Source organism: Rutilus rutilus (assembly GCF_951802725.1).
Source record: "Rutilus rutilus genome assembly, chromosome: 7".
NCBI classification, from domain to species: Eukaryota; Metazoa; Chordata; class Actinopteri; order Cypriniformes; family Leuciscidae; genus Rutilus; species Rutilus rutilus.
The window spans coordinates 12,673,155-12,691,736 of record NC_140221.1 but is presented as its reverse complement, the minus strand read 5'-3'; the positions used below and the strand labels follow the sequence as shown (position 1 = coordinate 12,691,736).

Below are 18,582 nucleotides of genomic sequence, written 5' to 3'. Positions count from 1 at the left end.
TGCCAAACAACAACACCGGAGGCGTATTGAAGCCTGTTTTAATAACTCTGCAAACTCCAGGCAGGTATGGGAGGGCATCAGGGCCATCACGGACTATAAGAGCAAATCAACATCTTCCTCAGCTGTTTCCACCTTGGCTGAGGATTTCAATCTCTTTTATGCGCGCTATGATAGGGACAACACAGACCCTGTGCTGCCCCCCCTCCCTGCCACTGATCCTGCACCAGTCCTGAGCACTCATGAGGTAAGACGGGTCCTCTGCGGCATTAACATCAGGAAAGCAGCCGGACCGGACGGTGTGCTGGGCCGAGTGCTGAGAGACTGTGCTGCGGAGCTAACTGACGTTTTTACCGCCATCTACAACACATCGCTGTCCACTTCATGGGTCCCTGCCTGCTTTAAGGCAGCCACAATAGTCCCAGTCCCTAAGCAGTCAAATGCCACTAATCTAAATGACTATAGACCGGTGGCACTCACCTCCATTCCTGCCAAGTGCTTTGAGAGGCTGGTCACCACTCACATTAAAAGCGCAATACCACCATCACTTGATCCACACCAATTTGCGTACAGACGGAACCGGTCGACTGAGGACGCCATCGCCATTGTGCTCCACACGCTATTGAAACATCTCGAGCACAAGAACACCTACGCAAGGCTGCTCTTTGTCGACTTTAGCTCTGCCTTTAATACAATCCGGCCGTTTAAACTCCGAGCCAAAATGCACCACCTTGACTTTAACAACTCGCTGTGCAATTGGATTGTGGACTTTTTGACAAATCGAACACAGAGTGTTAGAGTAGGCAAGCACTTGTCCTCCACCCTTTCAATCAACACCGGGGCTCCCCAAGGGTGTGTGCTTAGCCCCTTGCTCTACACTCTCTTCACACATGACTGCTCTGCTTCTCTTTGTTCCAATCTCATTGTTAAATTTGCCGACGACACAACAGTGCTCAGACTCATCAACAACAACGAGGCGGATTACCGGACTGAAGTGCAACATCTAGCGTCATGGTGTGTCATTAATAACTTGTTCTTGAACATAAAAAAGACCAAAGAGATCATTGTGGACTTCCGTAAAAGCAGACACAATCATTCTCCTCTCTCTATTGGAAACGAGGTGGTAGAGAGGGTGTCACATTTCAAATTCTTGGGAGTATCTGTGACAGAGGACCTGTCCTGGGGAACCAACATCACCTCAGTGATAGGGAAGGCCCAGCAACGCCTCTACTATCTGAGGCAATTGAGGAGTGTCAGGATTCCAATACAGCTGATGGTCAACTTTTACAACTGTGCCATCAGCAGTGTTTTGACATATGGTTTCTTAGTGTGGTATTCCAGCTGCACTAAAGCCCATCAGCAGGCACTCCAACGAGTGGTAAAAACAGCGGGTAAAATCATTGGGACCACTCTACCAGAGATTAGCACCATCTATGATACCCGCTGCCTGAAGAGAGTGCACAATATCCTGCGGGACCGGCATCACCCGGCCCATCACCTGTTCCACCTGCTGCCCTCAGGGAAAAGGTACAGGTCCATTGGTGCCAGTAAAGCCAGACTGGCTAACAGCCTGTACCCATATGCAGTGAGGCTGCTTAATGATGCCCTTTCCCCCTCTCCTCCCCCCTCCCATGGACAGTAAACCATACCCTTTTCTGTAATAACTGTGAACTGGACTTTGCATTGTTGCATTAACTACATCTATATCCAACTCTGACCATACTCTCTGTTTTGAATGCCTATTAAGTTGTTCTGTTAGCCTTTTGCTGCTACTAAGAGTGAATGTCACTGGTTCTGTGTCTTAACAAATATACTTTGATGTGCATGTTTACACAGGGGGTATTTTTGCACTGGTGTTAGTGCACTTTAAATATACCATGTACTGATGTTGTATGCTCCAACATAATTTCGTTGCTGTTCCTTGTGAATGACAATGACAATAAACGTGAACTTGATAGAAGGAAATGAATAGTGGAATAAAGTCGTTATTTTTGTTGTTTTTTTGCGCACAAAAAGTATTCTCGTCGCTTGATATACTTAAGATTGAGCCACTGTAGTCACTTGGACTATATTAAAGATCTCTTTAATACATTTTCTGGGCCAGCAAGTTTCGGTCACCTAGAAGTCTATGGAGGAGTGAGCCAGCTCTCAGATTTCATCAAAAATATCTTAATTTGTGTTCCGAAGATGAACGAAGGTCTTACGGGGTTGGAACAACATGAGGGTGAGTAATTACTGACAGAATTTTCATTTTTGGGTGAACTAACCCTTTAAGCAGCAAAAGAGACACGGTTCCACAGGTGGCTTTCTTGAAACTTAAAACACTAGTTATTCAATTTGTATTTTCGTTCTATTGTATTTATTTTTCCGTTTTTATTGTAATTAGTATCTTTGTTCATATTGTATTGCTGACTGTTTACTTGCCTTATGTAATTATTTTGAGGTCCTATTATCACTGTAAAGCTGCTTTGATACAATCCATTTTGTCAAAAGCACTATATAAATGAAGGTGACCACTTTTTCTTATGTTTGGAATCTATATTTCAAATAATGTAAAATGATTGTTAGGCTGCATAAATTCACACCCTATCACACCCGATGTATTCATTACATCATAAGAAGAATGGCATCTACGCTAATATTAGTCTCTCTGTTTATCCCGACGTAATCGTAGTCTTCCAGATCCGGGCTGTATCCAGATCAGATGAAGGACCTGTGCCTAGACACTACCACAATGCAGCCCTGAAGTGCCAGCAGAGATTGTGTCAACTAGACTCTCCCCTGTGGAGGCCTCATCGACATGATAGCCGATTCGGGACGGTAAACCCTGATCTAGCTTTCGTTTCCACCGCCAACAGGACCCTTACTTGATAGTAACCCTTACTTGAAATCATTCTCGCGCGAAGAAGAAAGTGTCAATTGAGGACATACAGCAGATCTTGCTCTTGTTTCTCAGCATGTGGCTGTTTGTCACAAGAAGAAGACAAGCTTTGTTTGGGCAAAGGCTTCAGACTGCAAGGAAAAACACAGCCGAAAAAGCATGCGCAAATGACGATTCTCGTGTCAACCAATCAATGCTTTGGTCTAGCTCCACCCTTCCCTTTAGGTACCAGACTACTGTGATTGGGACCCAACAGAAGGGTAAGGGATAAATTAACTAAGGGTACGTTTACACGACAACGATGTGCTGAAAAACAGTTTTTTTTTCTCTGTACAGATGACAATGTAATCAAAATGATCCCTGTCCACACAGATCTGCAAAAATGACAAAAAAACGTCTCAGGTTACGACTGTAACCCTAGTTCCCTGATAAGGGAACGAGACGATGTGTCAATGACGCTTTGGGAACGCTCCTGCGTGATTGCGTCTGAAGCACTTGTGTCAACTAGTCCAATGGCGAGAGTGGGCGTCACGGGCGGGTGACGTCACGACCAGGAAAGGATAAAGCACATCCGGTATAGAACTGTGCTAGCTTCGAAAAGGGCAGAAGCAAGTCACAGGGATGTAGGAAGTATGGCAAAGGAATGTCAGGGAACTAGGGTTACAGTCGTAATCTGAGACATTCTTGTGTCAATGACGCTCTGGAAATGAGAATACCAAAAACACCATACGAACCAGAGCCTGTCTGTGTGAATACTGCACAACTAAGACAAGAGCACCTGAGAACCTGGGGACACGCCCAGGTCGAAGTAGTAAAACCTTACGAACGTGAGCGGAGAGGACCAGCCTGCTGCATACCACATACAGGGATATCTACATATATAATAAGGCTTCTAAGCCGCCATACTCCTGTCCTGGTCTAAAAGCACCACGGAGGAAACAACCAATTCATTATGTTTACTGTGGCGAGCAGGACGAGACTGAGGGCCGTGGGAGAACGGTGCGAGGCCGGTGGCTTGATTACTGATGAGCGGCACCTGTAAGACGCACCGGTCTCATATCTCTCACGGAGGAGCGGGAATTTTCTTAGTAATGTTAAAATGCACATCAACCGATCACTTGTTTAGCGTTCATGTAAACACTACATTCAGATTCAAAGTTATGCCTGGCCATAAACCCCCCAAATGTGCTCCACCACCTTGGTGTGGAGCCTCCATTCCCCGGGCCTCAGCCCCTGCCTCAATAGGATGTCTGCTCCTACATTCTGATGCCCCGGAAATAAACTGCTTTCAGGGAGAGCAGCTTCCCTACGGACCACAAGAGAATCTGGTGCGCCAGTTTGCATAGTGGACGAGAACGCAGACCCCCTGTCGATTTATGTAAGAGACCACCGATGTGTTGTCTGTACGGACAAGCACATGATGGTCCCTCAGGTCTGGGAGGAAATGTCTCAACGCATTGAAGACTGCCATCATCTCCAGGCAGTTTATGTGCCAAGAAAGATGATGACTCCTCCACAGGCCCTGGGCTGAACGGCCTTCCATTACCGCTCCCCAGCCGGTGAGGGAAGCATATGTCGAGATACAGTAGCAACTCAATGGCAAAGAGCTCCCAACACCGGACCCTGGGATAGGAACCAGTATTTCCTCCATATAACCAAGGCGCGGAGACACCGCCGTGTGATCTTGATCTTATGAAGTGGGTTTCCCTCTGGGAGAACCCTCTGGTTCTTAGCCACCACTGCAAGGTTCTCATGTACAGTAGGCCAAAGGGTATCACATTGGATGCTGCTGCCATGAGGCCCAACAGTTTCTCGAACTGTTTTACAGTGCGTGACTGGCCTAGCTTCAACTTTTTGTGGCTGTGAGGATAGCAGCTACACGAACGGGCGATAATGTGGCTTGCATCGTGACTGAATCCCATACCACACCAAGGAAAGTGGTTCTCTGTAGTGGAGAAAGCACATTCTTCTTGGTATTGAGTCTCAACCCCAATTTCTTCATGTGGGATAGGAATCAGTATTTCCTCCATATAACCAAGGCGCGAAGACCGCGTGATCTTGATCGTACGAAGTGGGTTTCCCCTCGGGGAGAACCCTCTGGTTCTGAGCCACCACTGCAAGGGTCTCATTGAGTCTCAACCCCAATTTCTTATGTGAGCGAGGACGACATCTCGATGCCGGGCCGCTAACTGTTCTGATTCCGCCAGAATTAGCCAGTCGTCGATGTATTTCAGAATGCGTATGCACTGCAGCCTGAGCGAGGCCAGAGCTGCATCTACGCACTTCGTGAACGTGCGGGGTGATAGAGCTAGACCGAATGGAAGCACCCAATAATGGTATTCTTTACCCCAAAAGGAAACCTCAGGAACTTCCTGTGTTGAGGGAGGATGGAGACAGTAAGCGTCTTTTAAATCTATCGTGACAAACCAGTCCTCAGATCTGATTTGGGTCACAATCTGTTTGAGTGTGAGCATCTAGAACTTGAGTTTCATGACACTTCACAATTCAACAGACGAAGATCTAAAATGGAACGCAACCCCCCATCCTTTTTTCGGAACAATAAAGTAGCAGCTGTAAAACCCTGATACTCTGTCGGGTGAGTACATCTGCTCTATAGCTCCCTTCGCTAATAGAGACTCTACTTCTTGCTCCATTACCAGAGCCTGCCTGGGATGTACTAACGTGAGTAGCACCCCGTTGTAACAAGGTGGAGGGGAATCAAACTGGATACTGTAACTTTTCTCTATTATCTGCAGGACCCATGGAGATATATTTGGCAGATTTTTCACTCTGTCAGAAATCTACTAAGGGTACCAGTCTCTCAAGACTGGCCTCTGGTGTTATTGTAACAGCCACTTCGGTGACCTGAAGCATACTGGCAGGAAACTGAACCGAAAACCGAACTGACTGTTTTTGAACCCCCCTCAGAGGGTGCGAGTTTGACACAGAGTCGTGGTGACACTGAGCCATGTGCTCACTGGAGACCGCTGCTGAGGTGTACACCGCTCCACTCCAGTCGGGGTTGCCCTCAGAGGTCTGACACCAGTGGCGTCAGGACCTTGGCCGAAGCCTTTTTCGCAGAAAAAATGGTCCTCAGATCCATCTTCTGCTTCAAAGGCTTCTGTTGAGAATGCCATTCCGGTCCCCAATCTTTCTGAGGGGGAGCACAGGAAACGACACTCTATCCTGTACAAGGAGTTTGTTAATGGCTAGGTCTGCTCCGCCCAGTAGCCCCATTTACGCCTTATCCACCAGTGCCAAGAGTTTCTAACTGGCCTGGAAAGTAATGCCGAGCCTTAAGGGGAGCCTAAGCCGTGACAGGACTGATAGCTCACAAGCGTCTGTTCTGCCTTTGGCATCGGCCATGCCCAAGCTCTTTCAACCCAATTTATTAAACATACATTTTTAGAATTGAAAATACAGACTGAAAGGGTTGATCCGGGATCTCATTTTTTATTAGTGGAGATCGGGAAAAACTGGAAGGCCCTGACATGGAAGTTATAAACTCCAAAACTCATTGTACACAGGGGATTGAGATGGAGAATCTTCAATTCCCTTAACTCGATGCTCAGCACATCCATCTCCTCGGAGGTGGACAGCTGCAGCACCGAATTATACCATTTAATTCCTCAAAATTAAATGTAGTAAAAGATCAACCAGACAAGTTAACAAGGTCTGGATGAAATGCTGAACTTATACATGAATCTAACTAATGAAAGTCAGATAAGCAAATTTAAATGCAGCCCACTTATTTAATTCCTCAGAATCAAACAGCAAAAAAATCAACCAGACAAGTCAACATAGTCTGAATATATATATATATATATATATATATATATATATATATATATATATATATATATATATATATATATATATATATATTATATATATATATATATATATATACAGTACCAGTCAAAAGTTTGGAAACACTACTATTTTTAATGCTTTTGAAAGAAGTCTCTTATGCTCATCAAGCCTGCAGTTAAAAAAAAAAAAAAAAAACACACAAAAAAAACAGTAATATTATGAAATATTATTACAATTTAAAATAATGGTTCTCTTTTTTAATATACTTTAAAATGTAATTTATTTTTGTGATGCAAAGCTGAATTTTCATCAGCAAGTACTCCAGTCTTTGGTGTCTTATGATCCTTCAGAAATCATTATAATATGCTGATTTATGATCAATGTTGGAAACAGTTGTGCTGCTTAATATTTTTTTATAACCTGAGATACTTTTTTCAGGATTATTTGATGAATAAAAAGTTAAAAAGAACTGTATTTATTTAGAATAGAAATCTTTTGTAACAATATACACTACCGTTCAAAAGTTTGGGAACAATAACTATTTTTTTTTAAGAAATTAGTACTTTAATTCAACAAGAATGTGTTAAATTGATAAAAGGTGATGGTAACGATTTATATTGTTAGAAATGTTTTTATTTTGAATAAATGCTGTTTTTATGAATAAATGCTGTTAACGTTTTACTCATCAATGAATCCTGAAAAAAGTATTCCAAAAAAATATATTAAACAGCACAACTGTTTCCATCATTGATAATAACTGAGTATCAAATTATCATATTAGAATGATTTCTGAAGGATCATAAGACACCAAAGACTGGAGTACTTGCTGATGAAAATTCAGCTTTGCATCACAAAAATAAATTACATTTTAAAGTATATTAAAAAAGAGAACCATTATTTTAAATTGTAATAATATTTCATAATATTACTGTTTTTTTTTTTTTTTTTTGGTTTTTAACTGCAGGCTTGATGAGCATAAGAGACTTCTTGCAAAAGCATTAAAAATAGTAGTGTTTCCAAACTTTTGACTGGTACTGTATATATATAGGCTTATATATAAAATAGTAGTTTCAACATACAATAAAAGAATCATAAATTCATAGCTTGCAATACACTATGTATCTCTTTAAGAGAGACATGCATTGTATTTGCATAACCACTCAATTCTTATTGCAGTTTCTTTTAAATAAACAGTAGCATGGGGAAACTCCCGATATAGTGCACACACGTTGGTAATGTTTATGAATGAACATAGCCCGTCCACTATTTTCATTTTTATATAGAGCTACATGATTCTTCGAACATGCTCTTAATTGATGAGGGTGGTGAGTTTTTATTCCCCTGCATCGATGCTCAGCACCTCTACCTCCTCAGAGATAGACTGCTGAAACACCGGGCTCTCTAACCAGGGCGGAAGAAGCCATGGCGCGGGCTTCCGATCCCAGAGAGAGAGCGCTGGAACCCCCGGGTAAAGGCAAAGAAAAGGCAGAGCCTGTGTCTAACCCCTCCGCGAGAGCCATTTGCGAACCCCACAATACCAGCTTCCGTGCTGCCTCGGCAACAACGGGGCCGGTACTGCGAGGAACGCAGTCTATAATCTATAGACTGGCTATGACTTTCAACAACTAGTGTTGACTCCTCCAGAATGAAAATGGGGAAAAATATGGGCAAAAGTTGTGTATCACAGTCTTAAAAGGCATAGACATACACGTGTACATACACACCTGGGCTTGTGTGTCCAAGAACATGGCAATCAAGTTCTTGATGAATCTGATCATCATTTCAAAATTTTCAGCAGTGATACTGCCTGAGTCATCAAACAGAATAACTGCATCCAGCGGGGGAATAACATGACACTCTGAAACACACAAAAACACAATCTGCAGGTTGACATAAAATTACATTGCAGCAGTGTTCCACCTTAAAATCCACCTGAAAACCTAAAGCATATACAATTTGCACATATAATGATTTGGTCACTAATTGCAACCTTACATATATTTAGAATGGATATTATAGTTGGAACACTGTTTTTTATTTTTTTTATTTTTTTTATAAAAGGTTATGGTTGATAAAGAAAAATGCTAAATACATCAAATCCACATTCATATTCCCCCCCATAAAAATACATTCAAAAAATATTCAAAAAATAAATACCTTTTTTGAAAATAGTTTAATAAAATTATATAATAAAGGTAACATATAATTATATGTATGTTATGTAATCATATTTTTTTCCATAAAATGCATTTGTAATGCTTTTATTTAAAAAAATGTTTTTGAACACAGCATTACAACAGTAATTGTTAAGTGTTGTGATACCCTGGAAAGCTGGCTTCATTGTGTTAGCAGCACTGAAGTGAGGGCTGATCTCCACACACTGACCATTGAGATAGTTAAACCCCTCACATTTATGCATCAAACGAGGACCACACACCTGGAAGAGAGCCAGAGAGATGTTATAGAAGAACCTGAACTTTTAAATTAGGAAAATAATTAACTAATGAAATCAAAATTAGCGTTAGAATTAATAAATAAATAAAACGTACAGGACTATATTGAAACTAAGAAAAACTATATTGGACACAACTGCAAACATACAACCTGTAGGCGCCTATCCTCATGTCACATGCAAAGAGACTAACCAATCACCAAGAGGGCATATATAAAATGTGAATAAAATGTGACTGAATTGCAGACAGGAACAAATATTTAGCATGCCAAATATCTCACAGGTGTCTGCGACACATCGTTGATTCTCTCAGATCGCATCTTCGATAATGCACACTGCGTGATTGTCACTTGTGTGAACGAGCACCGATTTGCCTCAGATTTCGGGCATTTGTCTGCGATTAGGCCAAATCTGTCGGTGAGTGAAAATCGGAGCAAAAATTGTGCAGTGTGAACTCGGCATTGGAGGACTCTGGATTTTATCTCTAGAAAGGTCAAGACCACAACTGTGAGGATATCTCTAAATTGCCAGTGCATTGTCTGATTTATTTGTTAACATCATTAATGTGAGTTGATGTAAAATGTACTGCTTAAAATTAAATCAATAACTTATTTCTAATATGATTTCTTTTGTTACTGTGGTGCCGGGTTCTAAATCAATGCAGGATTGTCTCAAAAAAGTCAAATGCCCAAAATGTATAGAAAATGCCCACAAAAATTAAGATATGATGGCAAAAACGTACTTGTATGAGATCTTGTTTTTGATATAACATATGATGTAATTAAGCAATATTAAAAGAGAAAGAAAGCTGTTAATATTAAGTAACTTAATATTAACTGTGAGATCCTTCACGCGCCTTTTATGCACCTGATGGCAGCCCACATTTCTAACTGCTAGATCTGCTTGGGGGAATACTGCATAGGCAGATCTAGTCCGCCAAGACCAAGCATATGCCCCATTTTTTATACTCAAAACTAAAGGGCCAGACACACATAGCTAGTATACACACAGTTCCTATGGATCTATTTTTTGTTTTTGCTTCTATAATAACCAATAATAATTCACAGTCCCTGTGGCAAGCAGGGGCTCACTTTGTTCCAACAGCTCTCGGCCCCGCTCTGTTTGCCACAGTCCCATTGTCCTGGACTGCAATATCTCTGACCTCAACCATGTCAAAAGGCCCAGCACAGAAGAAAACATCTGGGAAATAAAGCCAAGGGGATTTCTGCTGAATCTTGTAATTCTGAACCCTTGTAATAACCTTATAATAACGTGTGCGTGCATATGTGCCTGTGAGTTTGTGTGTAAGTCACAACATGCTTTTTCACATAAGATTCTTATTTCCTTTTTACAGAAGAGAGGAACAGAAAGAGGTCAAATATCTAATGGCTGTGTAAGACAAAAGCCAGTTCCCAAAGAACAGTTGACAGATACATGCCCTAATGTAACACCACACATAAACACCATTACATGGTCTCTAGTCATAATGGAACCACACAATGGGAACGTCCTTGCTGTTAACATATGACACAAAAGACAGCTGTTTGGTTAAACAGAACAGAGTCCTGCACGGGTTCGGGTATTTTGCTCATACGGGTGAAAAATATCCAACTGTGTCGGATACAGGTGCGGGTCGGGTCAGACACGGGCTAAACACGGGTCTAAACACGGGTTTAAAACAATCACGTGCAAACGTAAAAATATATGCATATTTTTAGGAACACATCTACAAAAATATGCCTGTATTTCAAGTTGATAAAATAATTTAAAATCCACATCAGTTTATTTGTGCCCACGCCCTTCCTGGAGTCTCTATACCTACTTTCACTTTTAAAAATTCATCATAACCGCGAGCGCGATCTGCTTGCAGTCGTCGAGATGGATGCTGAGGAGCTGAAGAAAAGAATAGCTAGTGGAGATGGTAAAGTTGTCGACAATACGTCATCAAAAATCAAGTCCAGTGTGTGGGAGAAATTTGGAGTTATCTGAAGAAAACAATATTGTGAAAGGCTTTGCAAATGTGGAACTTCATCGCTGAGGAAGCACGCAGATAACTGTGGTAACAAACCAAGCAGTTCTATCGAACAGTATTTTTCAAATTTAACACTGTTAAGTATGTGTGGTGTGCAGGGCGTGTTTGAACCCAAAATTGTCAGATGTAGGCTAGACGAAATTGCGTGGCAGATATAGTGTTGTAGCCGCGTCTGTTCGATTGGTAAAATGTTATAAGGCTACTCAGTTTTGTGGTAACCATGTTACCATGGTTAGCCATGTTCTTCATGTACCGGCCTTTTGACAGCTTCGGCTGAAGTTGTCCTTGTGTTAATGGTCGTGTAATAACTTCTGTATGACCTGGCAATAAACATTTTTGTAAGTGTGTCTATAATGTGATAGTCTAAACTGATTTTATTTTGGTCGGTTCTATTTTAAGCGGGTCGGTTCGGGTGCGGATTTTAATTAGTGCTGCTGTCGGAAAACGGGTCGGATGCGACTTTAAGCACTGCGGGTACAGGCGGGTGCGGATTTACAAAATCGGACCCGTGCAGGACTCTGAAACAGAACCTGCCGCAGCTCAAGGAGTCAGTGTTTCACTCACTTCAAGGGGTCCTGCGGCAGCCGAACAACTGCCATTTAGATGAATGGGAATGCTAACGGATAGCTCTCTTCAGGTAATTAAGATTTGCTTCCAGGAACTAGCAGACTTATGGCCTTTACTTTCACATGTCTGTGAAATCCACAAGGCCACAGGGTCAACAAGGCCATGTCCCATTTATCATTTTAAGATTCAGGATAAATTCAGAATACCCTAGATATTCCCTTTTACAGACAAGTATGAACTTCACAATGGACTACTACACAACTATGCACCATTATGTCACCAAAATGCGAGGTGAGGGTGCAATGTTTGTGTGTAAGGGATTATGTACATTCAGCCGGTCTTTATCACAAAATAATCTCTGACACCGACATTTAGTGATCTACCAAAAAGCTTATGTAATCTAGAGTCGTGTAATAATATGTTGACAGTAATAATAATAATAATAATAATAATAATAATAATAATATGTATATTAAAGTGTCAATAATTATTTTTATAACCTGTAGTTTATAATCTTTATTATCATAAAAAATAAATAATACTACTTACAATAGCTTGATCTTCATCACAGGCAAGGGACAAGCCAAACGCGATGCCTGGATCAACTGAAAGGGAAAAATAATACCAAGATCATAATGAACAGGAAAATCTGACATTACGTTTTTTACATTTATTAATTTAGCATTTAATTAAGTTGCATTTGACTGCCGTTAAAGACACAACCACTCTGAGCACTGTTAAAGCTGGGGTAGGTAAGAATGGTCTAAAAAACTTATTTTTCAAAATTGTTTAAACTTTATGTATATATCAATACATAATTAAAATGTAAGTATTCTGAAAAAGAAAGTATAAAAATCGAGTGTATGTAGACCTCTAACGACTGTTTTAAAGACAGCTCATTATTTCCATTCAGTCCACCCTCTCCCTTCTGGGGTCCTTCCAAAGCCACGCCCCCAAAACACATGAACGCGCGACTCGGACAGATGAGCTGGAAGACGCATTATTTACCTGAGACGAGCGGAGAGGAAGGAGCGCAGTGCATGTAGCATCATGTCAGAATCACATGTAATAAAAAAACTATCATTATGAATATAAACAAATAAGATGTATTTTAGTAGCCTACTCACTATCAAGCTATCATATCGATATTGGTAAAGTTTAAAATATATATTTTTTGATTCGCTAACGAGCTAGTTATAACTATAAGGCAAAGCTAAAAACAGGTTGCATTGATACACGTTTTTCCATTTCCATTAGTTGCACTGTGATGAAGATGAATTTCGTGTAAGATTCATAACATATAACGTTAGGCCTACTAGCTGTTAAACATGTATTTTGTTATGTAAAGTTCCCCCCACAGCGGAGCCTGCCGTGAACGCGCAGGCTAGTAAACATGCAGGGTCACCGATGACGACGGATAAGGTCGCTAGATATAAGGTTAGCAGGTTTCAATTGTTGCTTTGCACAGTGCGTGACATTTTATCTGTATGTTATGCGGCTAGAGTTTTAACACTGAGTCAATGGGCTCCAACGGGCTTGTTTATCGTCATCGGTCTTTTTCCGTTTACCTGTCTTTGTTGTATGAGCAGGTTCCACTCGAGAAATTGGCAGTTTTGGTTGTTTGTCCGCCATTAGCACAGCTGCTCGCAGTGCTCGGCACACCGGCAATCTTGATTTTGAATGACGGTACGCGCTGTGCAAGAGAGGGGCGATCAGCGCGTACGCGAACTTGATTGACACTGCTAAGACACTCCTCCTGGCTCTGAAGGCATCTGATTGGTTCTTTACATTCGCACCGAATGGCAGTGATTGGTCAGAGTTTTTACTGTCCTGCAGCTGCTACAGAGGTCTGATTGTTTTCATTCCTTTTTCTGAACACATAATGTATTGACTACTCTCAGGATGGAAGGACCATTTCACCCAGTATAAAAAAAAGTGTTTCTGAACAGGATTACCTACTATAGCTTTAATGCTACACTTCAGCAGTTCATGTCAATTCCAATAGCAAAAACTGCTGTAAAACAGTTTAAATGTAAACTTACGTCAAATGTATTTGTATAGCATCTCTTACAATGCAATTACAATCGCATAACGTTTCAAAATAGCTTTACAAGAAGTAGTGCTGATGTTAAGTGTCATGTGTCAGGACTTTTCTGTTTCAACAGTCTTCTGCAGTGTTGAAACGTTCACACAAAAGTTGCCAATTTACTTCCTTTTTTGAGTGAGGAAACAATCCATTTGTCATAGTTCTGAATGTAAAAGCTGTTGATAGCAAAAATAAAAAAATAAAAAAACAAACATGTAAGGAAATATTTGACAGTATCAGTTTAAAACTTCCATTGTGTGATCATTGTGGCTGTATTACCAAAAGCAAAATCCATTCAAATAAATGTGAGAACTTTTATATTTTCCATCTCACATAAGTGGATGTGAAAGAACTAAGCTGAGATCAAACCAAAACCCAGCAGAGCAGTTGTACATTATTCTGATGGTACATTTATTTAACCTGATGGTAACCTAATTTCTAACTGCCTAAAAGGATGACTTCATTGGCTGGGCCCATGAGTTTGAGTTTCAAATTAGTTACCAAGTTTCCAAGGTGCACTTGAAGGTAGCATTAGACAACCCTCAATGGTTAGCAAAAAAGCATAGTCCTCTTTTTAGAGGAGAGGCTTTAGTACTCTGAATAAACAGCTTATCACTATTTGCTATCTTCAATGTTTTCCATTAAACATTCATCTTGGGTTGATCTATATTTGTAGTTTACACTGAAATAAATGGTTCTTTTCATAAGAGAAGTCACAAATAATTTTGTGACAGGTAGGATTCATTGTATGGCACTTGTCATTCATTTTTATATCCACAAACAGTGATTAATTGTGTTGTACATCTCTGACAGCAAATCAATGAGAACATCTCGCCTCTGAAATGAGTCAGATAAGGGAGACAATCAAAATGTGTAGGGTACAGTTGAAACATTAAATAATGTTTGTGCATCACACTTGACCCATATTTTTTGCTCCACACATGCATACTAGTGTCCTCTATATCTGAAGATATAGAAAAAAAAGTCTAGTTTTAGAGGTGAGAATTTTACTTTAACTCTCTTTAACATGATCTGTAGTCTGTCCTCATAAAAACTGTCATATTTCATAACATGACTTCTTTCAGTGTTATCATGCAATTTATAAAAGTATGCGGGGTGGACAGCAGGGTACAGTTGAAAGGCACTGAATCAACTGTACCTTCTGTAGAATCCTATTGTCTCAGATGCTGTTAAGGCCTAGACATTTGGGATGAACAACTACATATAACACCATAATTAGTAATTGAATAAGAGTAAACTGATTAATAAGTATGTGAATTACTGACTGAGTGAATGTTATTTGTTTTGTTTTTGCATTTGTACAATGAGTTGGATTTTAATGTTTTAATTGCTTTATTTAAAACTGTTGTTCAGTGTTTTAAAGATTAACTATTCAAAATTTGAACTCTTAATTTTAAGTGTTCAGTGATTTACTGGTGAACTGTGGGATTTTTAGCCAGCTGTTGAATAACAATTTATTAGTTGTATACCATACAACACAGAACAGGTGAGAGCTGAAATGAATTTCACTTTATTAATCTGTCCACAGGGTGGAACAGGATACAGGGCAGGGCAGAAACCAACACGAGACAACAAGAGAAAAACAGAAACGAGCAAAAATAAAAACGTGCAAAACTATGACTAGGGAAAATACAAACTAACTATATTACTAGAATTTGAAAAGGAAATAAAAGACACACATACATTCTAAAAAAATAAAAACAACTTGCAAACGAGAGAAAAGCAAAATAAATTAAAGCTGCAAGCAGCATTTAGCGGGGTTCAAGCATTTAGGGTCTTTAAGCACATAAGGCAGTTTAGTGAGTTGTCTGAGTTTTTGTTTAGGATTTACAGGCTTTTGAGTTTTTTTTGCCATACCCATTTTCTAAATGATCCTGTTATGGCTACCCAATGGGTAAAGTTAAAGTTTTTTATATAATTAATAATCTAGAGCTTCCAGAGAATTGTACTGCACTGGTATATTTCCGATCGGGCGAAAAACCTAGGACTAGTTCGCAAAAGTAGGTTTTTAACATAATCGCAAGTATTTAATGAACAAATTGATTGACAGCAGTAGTTCTTGAGGCAAAGTTGTTCAGTATGAGGAGATCTATCAAATGATATGCATCACGTGATTACATAGCCGTAAAACCTGTTAGCGTCAACTAGTGGCTGATTTTTCAAAATTCTTACAGACCTCTAGGGCCACGAGTCGAACATGCCCACCGAGTTTCGTTCTGATCGGCCTCCGTTAAGAGCAAACTAACAGCTTTGAATTAAAATGGTGAGGTATCCTGTTGTAAACATCAACCATGCCTGTTGACAGTTCTCTTTTGTGGGAAGGGAATGAAAAGTTCTCAAATCCGCAGCACAGCCTCAGACATAACATTTATATCCATGATCTGCCATTTTCACTATTGTCCTTGCTTGCTTCTTCACAATACCTGCAGATCTTCTGATGATTCGGCTGTGCAGGTCCACATTAACACTGCCTGGCCTAGAACATGGACTGGAAAATGCAAATTTGGGGGGTATAAATATTAATGATCCTGACTCCAACGTCACAGTCGGTGTTATGGTGGGATTCACTCATTTTTCAGCGGTCTTTTGCAAACAGGAGATTTACACATGAAGGAGAAAACAATGGTGTTTGAGGCTCATGGTATGTCAGTTCCATGTCCAGAACTCTTATCATTCAACTATGCCAAGATAAATACAGTTTTCAATTGTATGGCACCTTTAAAATAGATGATTAGTAATATAATGCTTACTTGGAGTCTGAAATGGCTTTAACAAAAGAAGAAAAATATTCTTAGATTTCTGTTCATTCTAATCATGTACAAATAAAGTAGCACAGTAAGATTACATTTATTTGAATGCATTAGTGAGTGTGTGATTGTGCTGTGTGTGCAGAGTGTCAATACTAAAAGTGAAGGTTTAGTTGATATCTTTGGTGATAATATCTGTAGTAATCATAAAAAAAAACACTTAAGAAATAAAGAATTAAAATTACAAATAATATTCTATTAAGATATGAGTTACAATAACATGATTTGCAATAGTAATAATATCAATAATATATGCACAATACACACAGATTAGACTATCAGGTCTGTGTTTTACAAAAACATTAGTATTGCAGCCAATGTGAGTCTGTGGGATTTATAAACAGACAAAATATGATTTGAAATGTTATTTTAATGATTTTATTAAGTTTAAACAATATTTCAAATGAAAAAAAAAATTTAAAATAATATTTTAGTGAGCAGAATGAACCAATGAGTGTTCTTCTTCTGGTGGTTAAAATGTAAATGAAAACAATAATACTTAAACGTATTACTTAATACACTAAGTAACTATTAGTAAACGTAAGTCATACTTAATACACTAACCATGCTTGAACACACACATGCACACACATTTTGTTGTAGATGGAGATATTTAAAATAAAAGATAGGTAACAAAATGATAATTGCAAATCTCCTCTGTATAACACCATTTTCAGATTTCAAATTAATCACTGAGAGGCAGAATTGTTCAAACTGAGAGCTCAGTAAAAATGAAGTGATAAACTTTGACAAAACATGACTGTGTTATAATAGGTGATTTTCATGCAAGTAATTTGATATAGTCCAAAAACTAATGCAAAAGCACAGATGAAAATATTTTATTAAGTAGAATGTCCTGCAGAGGGCAGTAGAAGACCACTAATTGACTCACTTTCATTTGAAAGACTTTTTTATCCACCAGTAAAACAAAGCAGTTTCTTCATGTTCTTTCCATTAAGCATGCTTACACAGACAGACACACACACAAACACAAACACATCCACACACACACAAAGACAAATATGTTTTCAATGTTTTTAGGATGTGATATTGTGAAAATATCTTCATCTCCTCATCTTGAACAACTTTGCCTCAAGAATCACTAATGTCAATCAAACCGTTCATAATCATAATAAAAAAAGAAAATATATACAAATATCATAATAAAAAAAAAAACATCATAATAAAAAAGATTGCTTCTTAAAGCATTTGTTTATTTCCCAATACTGAAGCGAATTAAAAGATCATGCGTAATCCTGCTGCTCCCTCTAGTGGACAACAGTGGTATTATAGCTTACATTTTACAGTTGAAGTGTTTGAATGAATGGGAATTTGTTTTTTTACTTATATCTCAGGAACCAAATGGCGAAAAATTCTGAAACTCAGAGCATAGATAGTGCTTGAGGAGCCCTGTTGAATGAGACCATCAAGGTGTTTTTGGGCGATTGGGGCTGGGAGTTATGACTGTTATAAGGCACATCTGTTCGGGCTATTATCTCTGGAATGCCCAGGGCAGATAACACCACATTTGAATCGAAGCTAGCCAAGGACGTGCCCTTTCCAACGAGCTCTTACACAATGTTCGGGGTGGTCTGGGTCGGGAGTAATGGGCGTTCAAAATCGGGGGTCCCGCGGGCTGGCGATGCGCGGGGGGCGCGCTCCCGAGGCCCGCGACGACCCGTTTCGATCAAGAGCCCGGAGAGGTCCTCACCATCAAAATTTGAGCGCGCAACGACTTTCCGTTTTCGAGTTATGAATGAATTTGTATTCGGGGGCGTGGCTTAAATGCCGTTATACTTTCGTTTCATTTCATTCACTTACTTTCGTCCATTTCCATATCTCAGTGTAACACAATTGTCAATAGTAATACTCAATAGATGAGTTTTGACAAAATGTGATTGTAAATGTTAAAATAATGATTTTATA

General features: G+C 39.6%; 1 protein-coding gene across 2 annotated transcripts in view; it reads right to left on the bottom strand.

Annotated features, from left to right (window-relative positions):
• LOC311294160 (integrin alpha-X-like) overlaps positions 1–18,582 on the bottom strand; it is a 190,903-nt gene that overhangs the window by 152,024 nt on the left and 20,297 nt on the right. For both annotated transcript variants that reach the window (XM_084414877.1, XM_084414876.1), the window contains exons 4-6: positions 12,292–12,347; positions 9,014–9,128; positions 8,416–8,549 (exon numbers count right to left, since the gene is read on the bottom strand). In XM_084414877.1, the coding sequence (XP_084271003.1) occupies positions 8,416–8,549; positions 9,014–9,128; positions 12,292–12,347 (305 nt within the window). The remainder of the gene's footprint in view (positions 1–8,415; positions 8,550–9,013; positions 9,129–12,291; positions 12,348–18,582) is intronic.